Below are 19,348 nucleotides of genomic sequence, written 5' to 3' on the forward strand. Positions count from 1 at the left end.
CTTTTTGGCACCAGTTGGTTTAAAAAATGTTTTTCCCCACCAGAGTACCCCTTCAAGGTCGACATCAGCCATGAACGGTAGGTACATAGATAAGGCATACACAGCACCTCCATGCTTACAGACCACAAACTAACCCCATGTAGTCTGATCATGCAGTCATACATGTTAGAGCAGTGTTTTCTAATCAGGATGTCTCCAGCTGTTGCAAAACTACAACTCCCAGCATGCCCTAACAGCCGAAGGGTGTAGTTATGCAATGAGTGTTCCATGATTGGTGGAGGTCTTAGAGCACAGACCCCCACCAATCATAAAGTGATGCCATATACTAGTGATATGCCCTCACTTTATGACTTTAGTGTTTCCCAACTAGGGTGCCTCCTGCTGTACCGAAACTACAACTCCCAGCATGCCAGGACAGCCGGAGGCACCCTGGTTGGGAAGCACCACATTAGAGAAAAGTTAGCTGAACCTGCCACTTTCAGTGGGATCGGCCAACTATCTCGTATATCTCAAGTCAATGGCCAGTCCTTTTGTTCTGCTTGCCGATAAACGGCTAATGTGACCCCCCCCCCCCTCTCTCTATTGAAAATACATGTACGTTTGTCTGGGCTGAGCATCCATGTGAATGGAGAGCAAGAAGCATATAGCATTTATTAAAGGTGGACTAGCACCATTATTTTATTTATTTAATTCATTCATTTAATTTATTTCTTTTTTGGCTAGATGTGTGTTAAGTTTTGTTCACATTACATTATACATTGGCAACCTTTTAAAATGGGATGCCGACCTATCTCTGATGAATATGTCGGGTCGCAGTCGTGGCCACCTGTAGGTCCTAGTACGATCACTGCAGAGTGAAACGAAATTTGGTCATGCGAGCCTTGACGTGGTTAAGACCGTCGTGTAACTCTAGACTTTTTGAGCCAAAGGGGTCCTCTTCCAGTATAGATCTCCACCCTGGGGGACCAGTCATTTTCTGCGATCGGATGGCAGGACGTCCATTATTTATAAATAAATAAATAAAATAAAAAATAAAAAAGTACCTAAAGATTTTTAAAAAAACAGAGCAAATTTCCTTAAAAAAAAAACCAAACAAATAAAAGCACCACACCTGTCCTCAGGTTGTGTGTGGTATTGCTTCTCAGTTCCATTAAAGTGAATAGAGCCAAATTGTAATACCACACACAAGCTGAGGACAGGCGTGGCGCTGTTTTTGGAAGAAATCAGCTGTTATTCTATTTTTGGATAACCCTTTTTATGTACTGTTTGACCTAACACACCTATATAGGGGGAGATTTATCAAAACCTGTCCAGAGGAAATGTTGCTGAGCTGCCCATAGCAACCAATCAGATCGCTTCTTTCAGAGGCCTCTTTAAAAATGATCTGATTGGTTGCTATGGGCAACTCAGCAACTTTTCCTCTGGACAGGTTTTGATAAATCTCCCCCATAGTGACTATCCAACAAGGGACCCCATGATGGACACTAAGGCTGCTTTCACACTATAAAATGTATCAGATTTAAAGATCTGTTCAATGTTCCGTTATAAAAACCCTGTTAAACGGCCATTAGAAAATCCCATTATAGTCTATGGGATTTTAACTTTATCCGTTTTAACCCGTTATAGCCCGTTATTAATAACGGATGTTATTTTGTGACGGAAGATAGTAACAGGAGAAATGGTGCATGCAATATTTCTTCCGTTCATTCTCCCCTCACAAAATAACGTCTGTTATTAATAACGGGCTATAACTGGTTAAAACGGATAAAGTTAAAATCCCATAGACTATAATGGGATTTTCTAACGGCCGATTTTCAGGGTATTTATAACGGAACATTGAACGGATCTTTAAAACGGATACATTTAAACCCCTCAAGGACCCATGACATACCGGTACGTCATGAGTATGCTCCCGTTCTATAACACGGGGCCACGGCGTGGCTCCGCGTCATAGCAGGTCGGGCCCGGCCTCTAACAACGGCCGGGACCCGTGGCTAATCGTGCGCAACACCACAATCAGTATTAACACTATTAACCCTTTAGACGCGGCGTTCAAAGTTGAACACCGCGTCTTAAGTGAAAGTAAATCATTGCCAGTTAGCTCAGGGGGTTGTTCGGGATGTCCGAGGCGAAATCGTGGCATCCCAAACAGCTGTAAGACACGAGGAGGTTCTCCTACCTCCTTGCCTCCTGGTGTCTGATCGCCGAATGACTGCTCAATGCCTGAGATCCAAGCATGAGCGGTCAAGCGGCAGAATCATTGATCAATGGTTTCCTATGAGAAACCATTGATCAATGTAAAAGATCAGTGTGTGCAGTGTTATAGTCCCCTATGCTTTGTACCCGCAACATATTGTAAAAAAATAAAGAATCCTGATTGCACCTTACCGGTGAGCTGCCGCATTTCCTTTCTTTTTTGGATTAGTCCCCTATGGGAGCTATAACATTGCAAGAAAAAAAAAAATGAATAAAGATCATTTAACCCCTTCCCTAATAAAAGTTTAAATCACCCCCCTTTTCCCCATTAAGAAAAAAATAAAATAAAACAACAGAGTGCGGAATTGTCCGAATTATAAAAATGTATTGTTAATTAAACCGCACGGTCAATGGCGTACGTGCAAAAAAATTTCAAAGTCCAAAATAGTGTATATTTTTAAACGTAAGGAGGAAAAAAATGAAAATGCAAAAACTGAAAAACCCCGGGTCCTTAAGGGGTTAATAGTGTGAAAGCAGCCTCACACTGTGTATTCTATCAAGTCATGCAAAATTCCCCAAATGCTATGGAGAGCAATGTATAGGTCACTGGACTCCAAACGGTGGACCTCCAGCTGTTGCAAAACTACAACTCCCAGCATGCCCAGACAGCCAACGGCTGTCTGGGCATGCTGGGAATTGTAGTTTTGCAACAGCTGGAGGCTCACAGTTGGTACAGGGGATCTGCGTGTAATTGTAGCAGCTTCATTGTGATATAAATCTCATCCGTGAATTATTTGCTGTTAGAAAATATGATATTTTTGTATGTTCGGTGATGCACATTTCCCATCAGTAAAGGCTTCTCCTCCTGGCCCCGTGCAGCAGGTGATGCTATATCCTCCCGGGATACGTGGGATTTTTGGTCATGTGACCGCACAGAGTTAAATGCACAGCTTGCCGTCGCTTCCCCTCCCACCTATACCCTCAGCATTTTGCATTTGCTGCTTTCTCCTTAGCAACAGTGAGCTCATCGCAGACTATTTCATTGATTCCTCTCTCTCCTCCTATTGCTTTTCCCATTCACCCCGAGCGTTCTTCCACAATGAGGCGTTGGTTTTAATGCTCCCTAGGCCCCAGTCATTCCAGTAAGGAGCTTCTAACCCCCCCCCCCCCCCCTCCGCCCCAATACACAATGTACCTGAAGTGGGACTCCGGTTTAGGGGGCTGGATTAGCATGCCCGCTGTCTCTGATGTCTTCAGATATTCCTGTATGGTTTGCTGGTCTTCTAGGGAGAAGACAAATGTGGAGCAAGACCTGAAGGAGAAGGAAGACACTGTGAAGAAGAGAACAAGTGAGGTCCAGGTAAGTTAAGGCCAAGGTGGGTGCTATTTTGAGATCTGACAACGATTAGAGTCTTTCTACCACATATATAAAACTCTACTTCAATGGTCCCCAAACTGTGGACCTCCAGCTGTTGCAAAACTACAACTCCCAGCATGCTGAGAGCTGTAATTTTGCAATAGCTGGGGGTCCACAGTTTGGAGACCTAGGATATAGTTTAACTGTGGCTCTTCAGTGCAAGTAGATGGAGACCTAGCCTATTGTTCATCTACTGGTACTGATGGTCCATAGTTTGGACACCTAGGCTGTAGTTAGTCTTCTGGTACTGAAGGTCCATCCATAATTTAGAGACCTAGGCTGTAGTTAGTCTTCTGGTACTGGAGGTCCACAGGTTGCAGAATTTGGCTATATTTCATCTACTAGCACTTAAGGTCCAAAATTTAAGAGACCTCGCCTATTGTTCATCTACTGGTACTGAAGGTCCATCCATAATTTGGAGACCTAGGCTATAGTTAGTCTACTGGTACTGGAGGTCCACAGGTTGCAGACTTCGGCCAAATTTCATCTACTAGTATTTAAGGTCCAAAATTTAGAGACCTAGCCTATTGTTCATCTACTGGTACTGAAGGTCTGTAGTTTGGAGACCTAGGCTATAGTTTATCTACTGGTACTGAAGGTCCACAATTTGGAAACCTAGCTTATTGTTCATCTACTAGTACTGAAGGTCCACAGTTTGGATATCTAGGCTATAAATAATCTACTGGTACTGAAGGTCTATGGTTTGGATATCTAAGCTATAGTTCATCTACTGGTACTGAAGGTCCATAGTTTAATGCCTTAGGCTATAGTTCATCTACTGGTACTGAAGGTCCATAGTTTAATGCCTTAGGCTATAGTTCATCTACTGGTACTGAAGGTCCATAGTTTAATGCCTTTGGCTGGAATTCATCTACTGGTACAGAAGCTCCATAGTTTAGACACCTAGGCTATAGCTCATCTACTGGTACTGAAGGTCCATAGTTTGGATACCTAGGCTATAGCTCATCTACTGGTACTGAAGGTCCATAGTTTGGATACCTAGGCTATAGCTCATCTACTGGTACTGAAGATCCATAGTTTAGACACCTAGGCTATAGTTCATCTACTAGTACTGAAGGTCCATAGTTTGGATACCTAGGTTATAGCTCATCTACTGGTACTGAGGGTCCACAGTTTGGATACCTAGGTTATAGTTCATCTACTGGTACTGAAGGTCCATAGTTTGGATACCTAGGTTATAGCTCATCTACTGGTACTGAGGGTCCACAGTTTGGATACCTAGGTTATAGCTCATCTACTGGTACTGAAGGTCCACAGTTTGGATACCTAGTTTATAGCTCATCTACTGGTGCACTGCAAGTCTCAGCATGATCCGGCTCGTAACAGCCGGCAAGTCATAGGACATCGAAAATATTTTCATCCTCAAGTAACCCACAAAGTATCGATGAACATTCTTTTAGATTTTCCAGCCCCTTCATGTGTGATTTCCATTCCAAAGCTACTTGGGTTATACTGAAGACCTCCAGACTGCTCTGTATTAATTATGAATAAGTTATTACTCACCGGTTCCCCCTGGAAATCTATGAGTCGGCCACCGGCAAAGTATACCTGGTCACATGACACCGACATCAAGTGTTGGTGCTGTATACAGATGTAGCAGAGCTGAGTTGGTAATGATCTTGCTTTACTAATAATGCAATACCAGCAATTCTATGTACAATATACATTAGCATAGGGACGCCCTAAAGCAATAGTCTCCAAACTGGACCTTGCCCGGATAGTTATTGGCTGTTTGGACATTCTGGAGGTCCACAGTTTGGAGACCACCTCCCTAGAATGCTATGTTGGCCCGTACTTTAACCAATTATTGCTATCACAAAACTGGAGTCATTTAGAGAAAATATGCAAATCTTTATTGGTAAATGTACACATAAAAAACATATAAGATAAAAAGAGGACCACCACACAGATGGGGGGAAAGAGAAAACAGGGCGACCCCTCAGGTCCATGAAGAAGCTAAAATGACAATAGTATGTAAAAGCATTACAATAGATGCAAACAAATATGCACAGAAAGCATTATAAAGTGCCCAAAAAGAAGGCTGCAAGCTTCATAATATAAATAGTATCTGCAAACTTAGTCTGAAAAATGCTGCAGGACACAGAGGGGACACCACCCTAACGCAGCGTTTTGGGATCAAATCTTTGTCGAGGGGTGGTGTCCGCACAGCTGGAAGTGACATATATATATATATATATATATATATATATATATATATGGTAATGACCAATGAACACACAGCTAGCGACTGCAATATAATGAATATCACCTGCCCGCTCCCTGGCCTCTCCTCGGCGCATGTAACCCAGCTCTGCCGCGTCCTCTTCACTTCCTGGTTCCTCGGCAGAGGAGAGGAAGTGGCAAAGCTGGGTTACATGCGCCGGGGAGAGGCCAGGGAGCGGGCAGGTGATATTCATTATATTGCAGTCGCTAGCTGTGTGTTCATCGGTCATTACCATATATAAAAAAAGGTCTCATTGTGTAGACCGAAATGTAGAACCTTTTTGACTTGATGGGTGAATAAATCCACTATATCACAATTATTTGGAGGGCTGCTTCTTCTTCTATGGATCTTCAAGTTGTGGGATATTGAGTCAAGTTGTGGGATATTGAGGAGCTGAGCACCCACGTGGACCCAGAGTCCCTATCACAGTGCCGTTTCCTTCCCAGAAGCTGTTTTCTATATATGTGTGTGTGTGTGTGTGTGTATATATATATATATATATATATATATATATATATATATATATATATATATATATATATGTCACTTCCTGCTGTGAGGACACCTCCCCTCAGGTTTGATCCCGAAACGCTGCATTGGGGTGGTGTCCTGTCCTGTGTCTCTGTGTCCTGCAGCATTTTTCAGACTAAGTATGCAGGAACTATTTATATTGTTTAGCTTGCAGCCTTCTTTTTGGGCACTTTATAAAGCTTTCATTGCATCTATTGTAACGCTTTTACATACTGCTGTCATATTAGCTTCTTCATGGACCTGAGGGGTCACCCTGTTTTCTCCTTCCCCCATCTGGGTGGAGGTCCTCTTTTTATCTTATTTTATATGTTTTTTTTATGTGTACATTTATCAATAAAGATTTGCATATTTTCTCTAAATGACTCCATTTTGGTGATAGAAATGTATGTTTTGGGAGCTCATATTGATAGCACTTCACTAGTATATGGGACTATCTCTTAGAGGGACTCCTTTTATCCCGGATAAGGTTAGATTTGCATTGTTCTGCTTTTTTTGTCCCATACTCATAGTTGTCTGGTATTTTTAACCAATTATTCTACAGCCGGCCCTGTACAGCCATCAGTATACCATAACCTTCATCTGACCTATATGTGAAATCTAATACACAGATTCCATTATAATGTAGCTGATCGTTCACCGTCCTCCTTACAGCACAGCGACGCCTTATCCAGCATTATTTATTGTCTCTAACTGTTGTTATTGGATAAATGTAGTTGAATATAACAGTTTTGTTAATATATTTTATATTGGTATATAAATATTTATATTTATTTATAGTGCTTTTTTTTTTTACATAGGACTGCAGGGCAATTATGATTTTAGATGTGAATGATGCATTGATAGCCCCTTTTTTTAGATGCTTGGGCACTGCATGGTAAGCACGTGTTTTGTGCCTTTAGGGTGCGTTCCCACCTGGTGTGTACGCAGCGTATTTCACACTGCGCAAAATTTACGACAGCAGCGGGAAATACGCTGCGTATTCCTCGCTCACTATACACACAAGGCTTTCCGGCGGCAGCCCTGTGTGTGCAGTGAGTTTTGGAGGCGGAGCCGCGTGTCACAGTCACGCCGTCACACGGCCCCGCCTCCAAAACTCACTACACATATAGGGCTGCACCCTTACATAGGACTGCAAATTTTAGAAAATATAGCAAATAGAACAGTGGCCTTCAAACTGTGGACCTCCAGCTATTGTAAAACTACAACTCCCAGCATGCCCGGACAGCCGTTGCCTGTCCGGGCATGCTGGGAGTTGTAGTTTTGCAGCAGAACTATGCTATATATATATTTTATTTTAAGTTTTATGTACCATTCTTAGTATACATTTTCTTAAATGGGTACTCCTCTGGAAAACAATTTTTTTAAATCAATTGGTGCCAGAAAGTTAAACAGATTTGTAAATTACTTCTATTTAAAAATCTTAATTCTTCCAGTACTTATCAGCTGCTCTATGTTCCAAAAGGAAGTTCTTTTCTTTTTAATTTCTTTTCTGTCTGACCACATACATTGCTCTCTGCTGACACCTCTGTTCCATTTTAGGAACTGTCCGTAGCAGGATAGGTTTGCTATGGGGATTTGTTCCTATTCTGGACAGTTCCTAAAATGGACAGAGGTGTCAGCAGAGAGCACCGTGGTCAGACAGAAGGGAAATTCAGAAAGAAAAGAACTTCTTCTGGAACATACAGCAGCTGCTAAGTACTGGAAGGGTTAAGATTTTTAAACAGAAGTAATTTACAAATCTGTTTAACTTTCTGGCACCAGTTGATTTAAAAAATTAAATTAAAAAAATACATTTCCACGGAGAACCCCTTTAAATTATGGAACATATAAGGAATATGCATGTTAGTTGCAGTCTATAATTCTCAGATGTAATTACTTTTCAGAATTAATTACGCAAATTATTATTTTTTTATTTTTTTTATTTCCAAAATTGTAGATTTTGCAATATTTCATTGTTTTACAAAGATGTGCTCTCCATTAAAATTCTGTTGAAATGTTCCTATCCTTTGCCACTCCCAAGATGGCAACGTAGGCATGTAACATATGGGGGCAACTTGCCTGGACGAAAAGGGGAAGAGTAGAGATTAGAAAAGTTGGTATTCTTAGGTATACACTCACTGGCCACTTTATTAGTTACACCTGTTTAGTTGCTTTAACACGATTGGCTAATCAGCCGATCACATGGCAGCAACTAAATGCATTTAGGCATGTAGACGTGGTCAAGGCAACTTGCTGAAGTTCTAGGCGAACATCAGAATGGGGGAAGAAAGGGAATTAATGTGGGTTTGAACGTGGCATGGTTGTTGGTGCCAAAAGGGCTGGTCTGTGTATTTAAGACACTACTGATCAACCATATCTAGTGTTTACAATGGTCCAAAAAAAAAAAGAGAAAATATCCAGTGAGCAGCAGTTGTGTGATGAAAATGCCTTGTTGATGTTAAAGGTCTGAAGAGAATGGGAAGACTGGTTCGAGATGACTGAAAGGCAACAATAACTCTAATCACACGTTACAACCAAGGTATGCAGAATACCATCTCTGAGTGCGCAACACGTCCAACCCTGAAGCCGATTGGCTACAGCAGAGGCAGACCACACCGGGTGCCAATCCTGTCACCAGTTACCTGGTCTGATGAGTCTCCATTTCAGCTGTGACATCCAGATGACAGGTTCAGAATTATTCATAAACAACATGAAAGCATGGGACCATCCTTGTATCAGGGGTTCAGGCTGCTGGTGGTGTGAGGGACATTTTCTTGCCGCACTTTGGGCCCCTTAGTATTAAATGAACATGGTATAAACACGACAGCCTACCTGAGTATTGTTACTGACCATGTCCCTCTTAATGACCACAGTGGACCCATCTTCTGATAAGCAGCAGGATAATGCCCCCATGTCACATGACATCATCTCATACAGGACAATGAGGTCAATACTCCAATGGCCTCCACAGTCACCAGATCTCATCCAATAGATCACCGCTGGGAAGTGGTGGAACAGGAGATTCTTATCATGGATCCGACAAATCTGCAGGAACTGTGTGATGTCATCATGTCCATATGGAGGAACTGTGTGATGTCATCATGTCCATATGGAGGAACTGTGTGATGTCATCATGTCCATATGGAAGAACTGTGTGATGTCATCATGTCCATATGGAGGAACTGTGTGATGTCATCATGTCCATATGGAGGAACTGTGTGATGTCATCATGTCCATATGGAAGAACTGTGTGATGTCATCATGTCCATATGGAGGAACTGTGTGATGTCATCATGTCCATATGGAGGAACTGTGTGATGTCATCATATCCATATGGAAGAACTGTGTGATGCTGTCATGTCCATATGGAGGAACTGTGTGATGTCATCATGTCCATATGGAGGAACTGTGTGATGTCATCATATCCATATGGAGGAACTGTGTGATGTCATCATGTCCATATGGAGGAGCTGTGTGATGTCATCATGTCCATATGGAAGAACTGTGTGATGTCATCATGTCCATATGGAGGAACTGTGGTCATCATGTCCATATGGAAGAACTATGTGATGTCATCATGTCCATATGGAGGAGCTGTGTGATGTCATCATGTCCATATGGAAGAACTGTGTGATGTCATCATGTCCATATGGAGGAACTGTGGTCATCATGTCCATATGGAAGAACTATGTGATGTCATCATGTCCATATGGAGGAACTGTGTGATGTCATCATGTCTATATGGAGGAACTGTGTGATGTCATCATATTCATATGGAGGAACTGTGGTCATCATGTCCATATGGAGGAACTGTGTGATGTCATCATATCCATATGGAGGAACTGTGTGATGTCATCATGTCCATATGGAGGAACTGTGTGATGTAATCATATCCATATGGAGGAACTGTGGTCATCATGTCCATATGGAGGAACTGTGTGATGTCATCATATCCATATGGAGGAACTGTGTGATGTCATCATGTCCATATGGAGGAACTGTGTGATGTCATCATATCCATATGGAGGAACTGTGGTCATCATGTCCATATGGAGGAACTGTGTGATGTCATCATATCCATATGGAGGAACTGTGTGATGTCATCATATCCATATGGAGGAACCGTGTGATGTCATCATGTCCATATGGAGGAACTGTGGTCATCATGTCCATATGGAGGAAGTGTGTGATGTCATCATGTCCATATGGAGGAAGTGTGTGATGTCATCATGTCCACATGGAGGAACTGTGTGATGTCATCATGTCCATATGGAGGAAGGAATGTTTCCAGTATCTTGTAGAAAGTATGCCATGAAGAATGAAGGCAAAAGGGGTCAAACCTGGTTCTAGCAAGGTGTACCTAATAATAAAGTGGCCAATGAGTGTATGTTTGGGACCAAGTAAATAAAGGCAGGGTTCCATAGCCTTCAGAATATCAGAACTTGGTTGTAATTTTGTAATTTTCTGCTGTGTCTAATACCTATGATTTGCCATCACAATATGATCAGTAAGGGGTGGGGGGGGGGGGGGGGTGTTCCTAGAGGTCGGACTCCTATTTTGTGACAATAACGGTAACACAATGCTTGTAATCTGGAATAGGTTGCTACTCCACATCTACTGAACAGTAAAGGGGCTAAGATAACAAGGATAGTCCTGTCTCATAACATGGTGGCGTATCACTTTATGTTTGATGGGGTTTAACCTCTAGGGCCCTCATTGAGCCTCAGATTTAAGCAGGGTTCACAATGCAGAATTTTTCAGGCGGACTTTCCGTATGGAAAATTCCCTGGAATAATTCCGCCGGAATAATGAACTCTTTCAATGTTGTGGCTGATCTCTGCTCTGCAGACAATGTTCTCTATGGGGACGGCAATGTCTGCGGGGTCCTAGCACCGACTTTTTCACTTGGTGCTGGCCGCACTCCAAATTCCGTAGATTCCGTAGTGTGAACTCTGCCTCACAGCTGCATTTTCTTCACCTTTTGTTTTTTGGATGGGGGCGACTGTAGTTCCCTGCAAACCAGTGCCTGAGAGTTACACCATGCAGGAAAGACTGGGATAGATTCACACAATGGCCCTGATTTACTATTGTAAACCGGACATGTTTTGTCGGGTTGTTCACCGGATTCTGGCGCATTGCGTCGTTCTGTCGCATTACGCCAGAATTCTGTCCTTTATACTGAGAGAACCTGTAAAGGGGCGTTGCTGTCGGGGAAAGGGGGCGTGGCCACACAAAATGGGGCGTGTCCCCGACATTTTCACAAAAACCCTTAGTAAATATGTTGGGTTTTTGTGAAAATGTGGTGGATTTGAGCTGAGGAAAACCCCACAGATCAGAACATGCGTAGAAAAAAGCAAAATGTAGGGAAACCTTAGTAAATACCGTGGAAAAAAAATTGTAGGGAATTAAAACCCACAACGAAACCTACACAACACTCTTAGTAAATAAGGGCTTATATATTTTTTGTTGGATAAATCCATCATTTTTGGAGCAGAAATCCCTGGCAGACTCTTGCATATAACTGCACAATTGTGTCCGAAATTCAACATATGGGGGTGCAGATTATTAGTCCCTTGTTTCTACCTGACCTGGTCTTCATGCAGATTACATTCGAAGAAGTGAAATGTCACTTTCTTTATCACCTCACGAATGTCACATGAAATTGGTGGGAGCCGACTTCACAGATTGACTGATCCATTTAAACTTATACAGTGGTCCCTCAAGTTACAATATTAATTGGTTCCAGGACGACCATTGTATGTTGAAACCATTGTATGTTGAGACCAGAACTCTATGGAAACCTGGTAATTGGTTCTGAAGCCACCAAATTGTCATCCGAAAATAGGAAAAAGTGAGGATTAAAGAAAAATAAGTAGATAACGAATATAGATTAGAGATGAGCGAACTTACAGTAAATTCGATTCGTCACGAACTTCTCGGCTCGGCAGTTGATGACTTTTCCTGCATAAATTAGTTCAGCTTTCAGGTGCTCCCGTGGGCTGGAAAAGGTGGATACAGTCCTAGGAGACTCTTTCCTAGGACTGTATCCACCTTTTCCAGCCCACCGGAGCACCGGAAAGCTGAACTAATTTATGCAGGAAAAGTCATCAACTGCCGAGCCGAGAAGTTTGTGACGAATCGAATTTACTGTAAGTTCGCTCATCTCTAATATAGATAAAGCAAGTCCTTACATATAAAAGTAAGAAAGAGCTGCTGGGAGCTGTAAATCACTGTCTATTTCAGTGTTTCCCAACCAGGGTGCCTCCAGCTGTTGCAAAACTACAACTTCCAGCATGCCCGGACAGCCGTTGGCTGTCCGGGCATGCTGGGAGTTGTAGTTTTGCAACAACTGGAGGCACCCTGGTTGGGAAACAATGGTTTATGTAGAGGAAGGGGTCTTCTTCAGGGTCCTATACAGTGCACACAGTGTCCCAAATGGGGCCGCCCTTACTTGGTGTCCAAAAGAGCAGCTAACCCTGGCACAGGTAAGGAGTAGTACAGAACTTGTAGTTCCTCCCTGTACTGTAGGGGGCGCTACCAGACAGCCAGTCAGTGCATCCACTTCAGTAATAGAGGTAATTTACCAGTAAAATGCCCTTTCTGATTGGTCAGTTCCTCCAGTTGGGACACGTTTCATAGATCTGGACTGTCTGTACATTGTATGTTGAGTCTGGTTTCAAATTACGATGGTCCAGAAAAAAATATTGTATGTTGAAACTATTGTATGTTGAGGCCATTGTAAGTTGAGGGATCACTGTATGATAAAACATAACCTTTTTTTTTTTTAGATACAAGAGTATGTAGGTCAGGGGCGGACTGATAGTATCTATAATATGGCCATGCTTTTTATTCTGGATACACGCTTGTCAGGTCCAGATCTGTTGTGATGGAGTATTGGACTAGCGGGCGAGGGATAGTGGCTTTTATGGCAGCCGTAGTGGCTGCCATGTTGGATCTCCTGTTACCCTCTGCCATAGGCTGCAGCAGGAGATTGGCAGCTTGACCGTTCCCTGCACTACATAGGTATTGCAGTAAACTGCGAGCAGTCGCCTGTTCAAGTCTCTTAGGATGACTAAAATGTAATAAAATTTTGGATAAAGGGAAACTGACAGCCAGTTAACCCACACTAAACCCAATACATAGTTATAGTGCGGATGAATGACTCTTTTGTCATAATAACCTTAGAGCCTGTGCCCATGTGAGTGCTCTGCTAGGATAGCAAAGGGCAGGCGCAGCTTCCTCCCAATCGCTCCTCATGCCATTGTGCCTTAGAGCCTAAGCAACCTTCCTAATAAAAGCTTAATACCCCCCTAAAAGTATTTTCCCATTTTTTTAAAATAAAATAATTAGAGATGAGCGAACTTACAGTAAATTCGATTCGTCGCGTACTTCTCGGCTCGGCAGTTGATGACTTTTCCTGCATAAATTAGTTCAGCTTTCAGGTTCTCCGGTGGGCTGGAAAAGGTGGATACAGTCCTGGGAGACTCTTTCCTAGGAATGTATCCACCTTTTCCAGCCCACCAGAGCACCTGAAAGCTGAACTAATTTATGCAGGATAAGTCATCAACTGCCGAGCTGAGAAGTTCGTGACGAATCGAATTTACTGTAAGTTCGCTCATCTCTAAAAATAATATAAACAAAAATATACTTAAACATATGTGGTATCGCTGCATGCAGACTGTCCGAACTATTAAAATATACTCCGGTGAAATTTTTTTTTTTTTTTTTTTAATCAACTGGTGCCAGAAAGTTAAACAGATTTGTAAATTACTTCTATTAAAAAAATCTTAATCCTTCCTGTACTTATTAGCTGCTGATTACTACAGTGCAAATTCTTTTCCATTTGAAACACACAGCTGTCTGCTGACATCAGGAGCACAGTGCTCTCTGCTGACATCTCTGTCCATTTTAGGAACTGTCGAGAGCAGCATATGTTTGCTATGGGGATTTTCTCCTACTCTGGACAGTTCCTAAAATAGACAGAGATGTCAGCAGAGAGCACTGTGCTCGTGATGTCATCCGACAGCTCTGTGTTTCAAACGGAAAAGAATTTCCACTGTAGTATTCAGCAGCTAATAAGTACAGGAAGGATTAAGATTTTTTAATAGAAGTAATTTACAAATCTGTTTAACTTTCTGGCACCAGTTTATTTAAAAAAAATAAAATAAATAATAAAAATAAAAGGTTTTTCACCGGATTACCCCTTTAATGGCAGAAATGTAAATTCAGAATTGTAGATTTTGGGAGAAGTAATGATTTTTTTAAAGAAGTAAATAAAATAAAAAAATATTGCATTATAGCCATTAAAAGGAGATAAAAACAAAAGTGCAAAAAAAAATACAAAATAATCCCTGTGTCCTTAAAGGGGTATTCCCGGAAAAAATATATATTTATTTATCAATTGGCTCCAGGAAGTTAAACAGATTTGTAAACTACTTCTATTAAAAAAAAAAATCTTCCAATAATTATCAGCTGCTGAATTTGAGTTGTTCTTTTTTGTCTGCCAACAGTGCTCTCTGCTGACACCTCTGTCTGTCTCAGGAACTGCACAGAGTAGAAGAGGTTTGCTATGGGGATTTGGTTATACTCTGGACAGTTCCCGAGACAGATGTCATCAGAGAGCACTTAGACAGAAAAGAACAACTCAACTTCAGCAGCTCATAAGTACTGAAAGGATTAAGATTTTTTTTTTATAGAAGTCATTTACAAATCTGTTTAACTTTCTGGAGCCAGTTGAGATATAGATATAGATATAGATATATATATATATATATATATATATATATATATATATCATCAAGTTTTTTCCTGGATAACCCCTTTAAGGGGTTACACAAAAAAAAAAATCTAAACAGCAAAAAAATAAACAGTTGGTATCACCACGTGCAGAAATATATGAAATATTAAAATGTAATGTTATATATCCCACATGGGAAACGCTATAAATAGAGATGAGCGAACTTACAGTAAATTCGATTCGTCACGAACGTCTCGGCTCGGCAGTTGATGACTTTTCCTGCGTAAATTAGTTCAGCTTTCCGGTGCTCCGGTGGGCTGGAAAAGGTGGATACATTCCTAGGAAAGAGTCTCCTAGGAATGTATCCACCTTTTCCAGCCCACCAGAGCACCGGAAAGCTGAGCTAATTTATGCATGAAAAGTCATCAACTGCCGAGCCGAGAAGTTCGCGACGAATCGAATTTACTGTAAGTTCGCTCATCTCTAGCCATAAAAGAAAAGAAAAATGCCCAATGCCACAATTGTCAGTATTATATTACTTGGACACCTTGCATCCTGATAAACATGGAATAAAAAGCAATAAAAAAAAAGAACCCAATAATAATACCAATAAAAATTACAACTCAATAAGGAAAAAAAGTGTCTTCACACAGTTTTGTTGGTGGAAAAGTAAAAAGTTTTAGGGGTCAAAATATGGTGCACAATGGGTCCCACAAGAAACAAACCCTAAGTAGGCTATGTTGAAGGAAAAATAGGTCTTATTGTGCTTAGAATGTGCAGAGGAAAAACAAAATCACAAAAATGAAAATTCCCTCATCATTAAGGGGTTAAGCCAGTATTTCCCAACCAGGGTGCCTCCAGCTGTTGCAAAACTACAACTCCCAGCATGCCCGGACAGCCTTTGGCTGTCCGGGCATGCTGGGAGTTGTAGTTTTGAAACAGCTGGAGGCACCCTGGTTGGGAAACACTGGGTAAAGCCGCTGATTAAATTACTAGGCTCAGAACACAAGTAGTATATAGTCAGCACTAAAAAGCTAGTTTAACTATGTAGACTTATAATATATATATTTTTTATTCCTCTAAAAGTTAATTTCCTTATTTAATTATGTAATTGGCCAGAACATACTTTAGTATTAAATAATAGAAAAGGTCACCCAAAGGAATGACTGTACATCTGATTATTGTTTAATCCGCATCCCCTGCAAAAAGGTCATGAATTTTTCATTAGTGTAAATAGTCGCACTGTATTGCACAGCTTATGGTTTTCTTCGGAATTCTTATCATATTTTTATGATTTTTCTTTGAAAATTGCAGTGACGCATTGGAGGCTAGGTTTGGCAACAGTAAACAACTTTAGGATATTCATGAAAATGTGTAATTGATAATTAGAATAATACATTTTCTCTTAAATGAGGGAAGAAAATAGGGCCATCCATTGGAGGTAGATTCCCAGTAGGTCAGTGTCAAGCCTATTAAAGGGGTACTCCGGTGGAACAGGGTTTTTTTTTTTTTTTTTTTAAATCAACTGGTTCCATAAAGTTACATAGATTTGTAAATTACTTCTATTTAAAAGTCGTAATCCTTCTAGTACTTATCAGCTGCTGTATGCTCCAGAGGAAGTTGTAGTTCTTTTCTGTCTGACCACAGTGTTCTCTGCTGACACCTCTGTCCATGTCAGGAACTTGGTATTAGAAAAATTGACCTAGCATCAGGCGCTCGGGGATCCAGGGAGATCTCACAACCAGGTCATGGAGGTGGGTAGGAATTCAAGCCTTATTAGTATACAACGCGTTTCGGGGTTAGCATACCCCTTCTTCAGATTGACAGATTTGTCTACTGATGTTGTATACTAATAAAGCTTGAATTCCTATCCACCTCCATGACCTGGTTGTGAGATCTCCCTGGATCCCCGAGCGCCTGATGCCAGGTCAATTTTTCTAATACCAAGTTCACCAACAGGATCTCCTTTTTGGATCCATCCTGAAGACCTGCAGGCTTGCACGGATTCCTTCATTACCTCAGATTGAGGTTACATGCGTATTATTATACGCTCCAGGTGAGCGGCCATTCATTAGACCCCTTACATATCCCCACTTTACGTGGGTCTTTGTAATAATTTTTAGGGTAATGCACTAGGCGCCTCCTTGGGCCTTCTCTTTTTTATTTGTTTACAGGTTTCATGTCAGGAACTGTCCAGAATGGGAGAGGTATGCTCTGGGGAAATGCTCCTACTCTGGACAGTTCCTGACATGGACAGAGGTGGCAGCAGAGAGCACTGTGGTCAGAAAGAAAGGAAATTCAAAAAGAAAAAAACTTCCTCTGTAGCATACAGCAGCTAATAAGTACTGGAAGGATTAAGCTATTAGAAGTAATTTACAAATCTGTTTTACTTTCTGGCACCAGTTGATTAAAAAAAAGTTTTCCAGCGGAGTACCCCTTTAATCTGCCATTGTCCAGGTGTTCAGACCCTATTGAACGCTAGATAAAGCCAGGAGAAGTGATTGGCTGTGCACTTAACTCCATGGCTCCCTGCTCTATCCGTCTTGTTGCAGGAGTTTGACTTCATAGACTTACAATGGAGCCCGTCTTATGCAACAAACCTGGGAGAGAATCGCTTGGCGCATGCTTCTCCTTTTTATATCTAGCCCTTGATGAGGGTCTAAATACCCAGACCCCAACTGATCAACAGTTTGGATGTGTCTGTGAGACGTGTCAAAAGTTTCATAATATGACAGTAATGCCTTAAGACGAGCAAAAAAGATGAAAAAAACTCTTTCGTTTGGAGTGAATTCTGTCTTCTCTAAAATCTCTAAACATGATTTTGCCAATGAATTGATGCACCAATTTTGGCATACAATGCACCAAAAACCTCGCTTCTGCCTGGGAAACCCCTTGTAATTGACAGCAGGCAAATGCTTTTTACAGTAGTGTTGGCTTCCTGTGTGGGGTGGAGAAGAGTCCCAAGGTCGGGTGCAATTCGCCCGACCCTGAGAATTTACCAACATGGATTCTCTGGGTCAGTGGCTGTGTGCCCATTGGTATAAAGTTGAACACAATGGACCAAAAACTTCGCTTCTGCCTGGGAAACCCCTTGCAATTGGCAGCAGGCAAATGCTGTATACAGTAGTGTTGGCTTCCTGTAAATGTGGGGTGGAGACGAGTCCCATGGTCTGGTCCAATTTGCCTGACCCTGAGAATTTACCAACATGGATTCTCTGGGTCAGTGGCTGTGTGCCCATTGGTACAAAGTTGAACACAATGCACCAAAAACTTCGCTTCTGCCTGGGAAACCCCTTGCAATTGGCAGCAGGCAAATGCTGTATACAGTAGTGTTGGCTTCCTGTAAGTGTGGGGTGGAGAAGAGTCCCATGGTCGGGTGCAATTCGCCCGACCCTGAGAATTTACAAACATGGATTCTCTGGGTCAGGGGCTGTGTGCCCAATGGTACAAAGTTGAACACAAACGTCATTAATCTGTATATTGTGCCCATCAGTATAGCTAACCCGCTACTACAATGGAAAGTCACTACAGCACAACATCTTTCACACTGGCTACATCTGCAGGTGGTGCTAGACAGTTTTTGATCTCCTATTAAAAAGCTCATTTCCATACCATTTCCCAGGGAACATTGCTTGTAGGAGACTCTACATCAGCTCTTGGTCTCCCTCCATTCCTAGTATGTGTATAAGCAGATCAGGAGAGATGGCTGTCAGCCACACATTCACCCAGCAGCTATTATGGTTGTATGACTACCGTAAAGCTAGTGCAGTTCCTATCAGTTGTGTGGCTAAGATTATTGGAATATGACCTACCCACCATCCTTTAAATGAGTCAGTAGTGTCCTCTATATTGGACATAGGACTTAAAATGACATTGAATAAACCACTAGGCCAACATTTCCCAACCAGGTTGCCTTCTGCCATTGCAAAACTACAACTCCTAGCATGCCCGGACAGCCAAAGGCTGTCCGGGCATGCTAGGAGTTGTAGTTTTGCAACAGCTAGAGACACCCTGGTTGAAAAACACTGCACTAGGTGCTTGAACTGAGATAAACAAAGATACATCACCCAACACAACCATGGACAAGCTATTTTTGTCCCCCCCCCCCCCCCCCCCCCACTAGATAATCAGGGTAATGTTTTTGGCATCTATTGATATGGTGGATCAAAACTGAGGGCTCTCCCCATTTTCTACACAGAAGAATACCTATGCGACCCCGGAGTATGCTGTACTTTGGCAGTGG

General features: G+C 41.8%; 1 protein-coding gene and 1 long non-coding RNA gene across 7 annotated transcripts in view; one reads left to right on the top strand and one right to left on the bottom strand.

Annotated features, from left to right (window-relative positions):
• EPS15 (epidermal growth factor receptor pathway substrate 15) overlaps nt 1-19,348 on the top strand; it is a 148,167-nt gene that overhangs the window by 91,915 nt on the left and 36,904 nt on the right. For all 4 annotated transcript variants that reach the window (XM_056532263.1, XM_056532265.1, XM_056532266.1 and 1 more), the window contains one exon: nt 3,484-3,556. In XM_056532263.1, the coding sequence (XP_056388238.1) occupies nt 3,484-3,556 (73 nt within the window). The remainder of the gene's footprint in view (nt 1-3,483; nt 3,557-19,348) is intronic.
• Nucleotides 667-19,348, bottom strand: part of LOC130283076 (uncharacterized) — a 24,914-nt gene continuing 6,232 nt past the window's right edge. For all 3 annotated transcript variants that reach the window (XR_008846601.1, XR_008846602.1, XR_008846603.1), the window contains exons 2-3: nt 3,392-3,508; nt 667-976 (exon numbers count right to left, since the gene is read on the bottom strand). This is a non-coding gene — a long non-coding RNA (uncharacterized LOC130283076). The remainder of the gene's footprint in view (nt 977-3,391; nt 3,509-19,348) is intronic.

This window comes from Hyla sarda, chromosome 7 (genome assembly GCF_029499605.1).
Source record: "Hyla sarda isolate aHylSar1 chromosome 7, aHylSar1.hap1, whole genome shotgun sequence".
Taxonomy (NCBI): Eukaryota; Metazoa; Chordata; class Amphibia; order Anura; family Hylidae; genus Hyla; species Hyla sarda.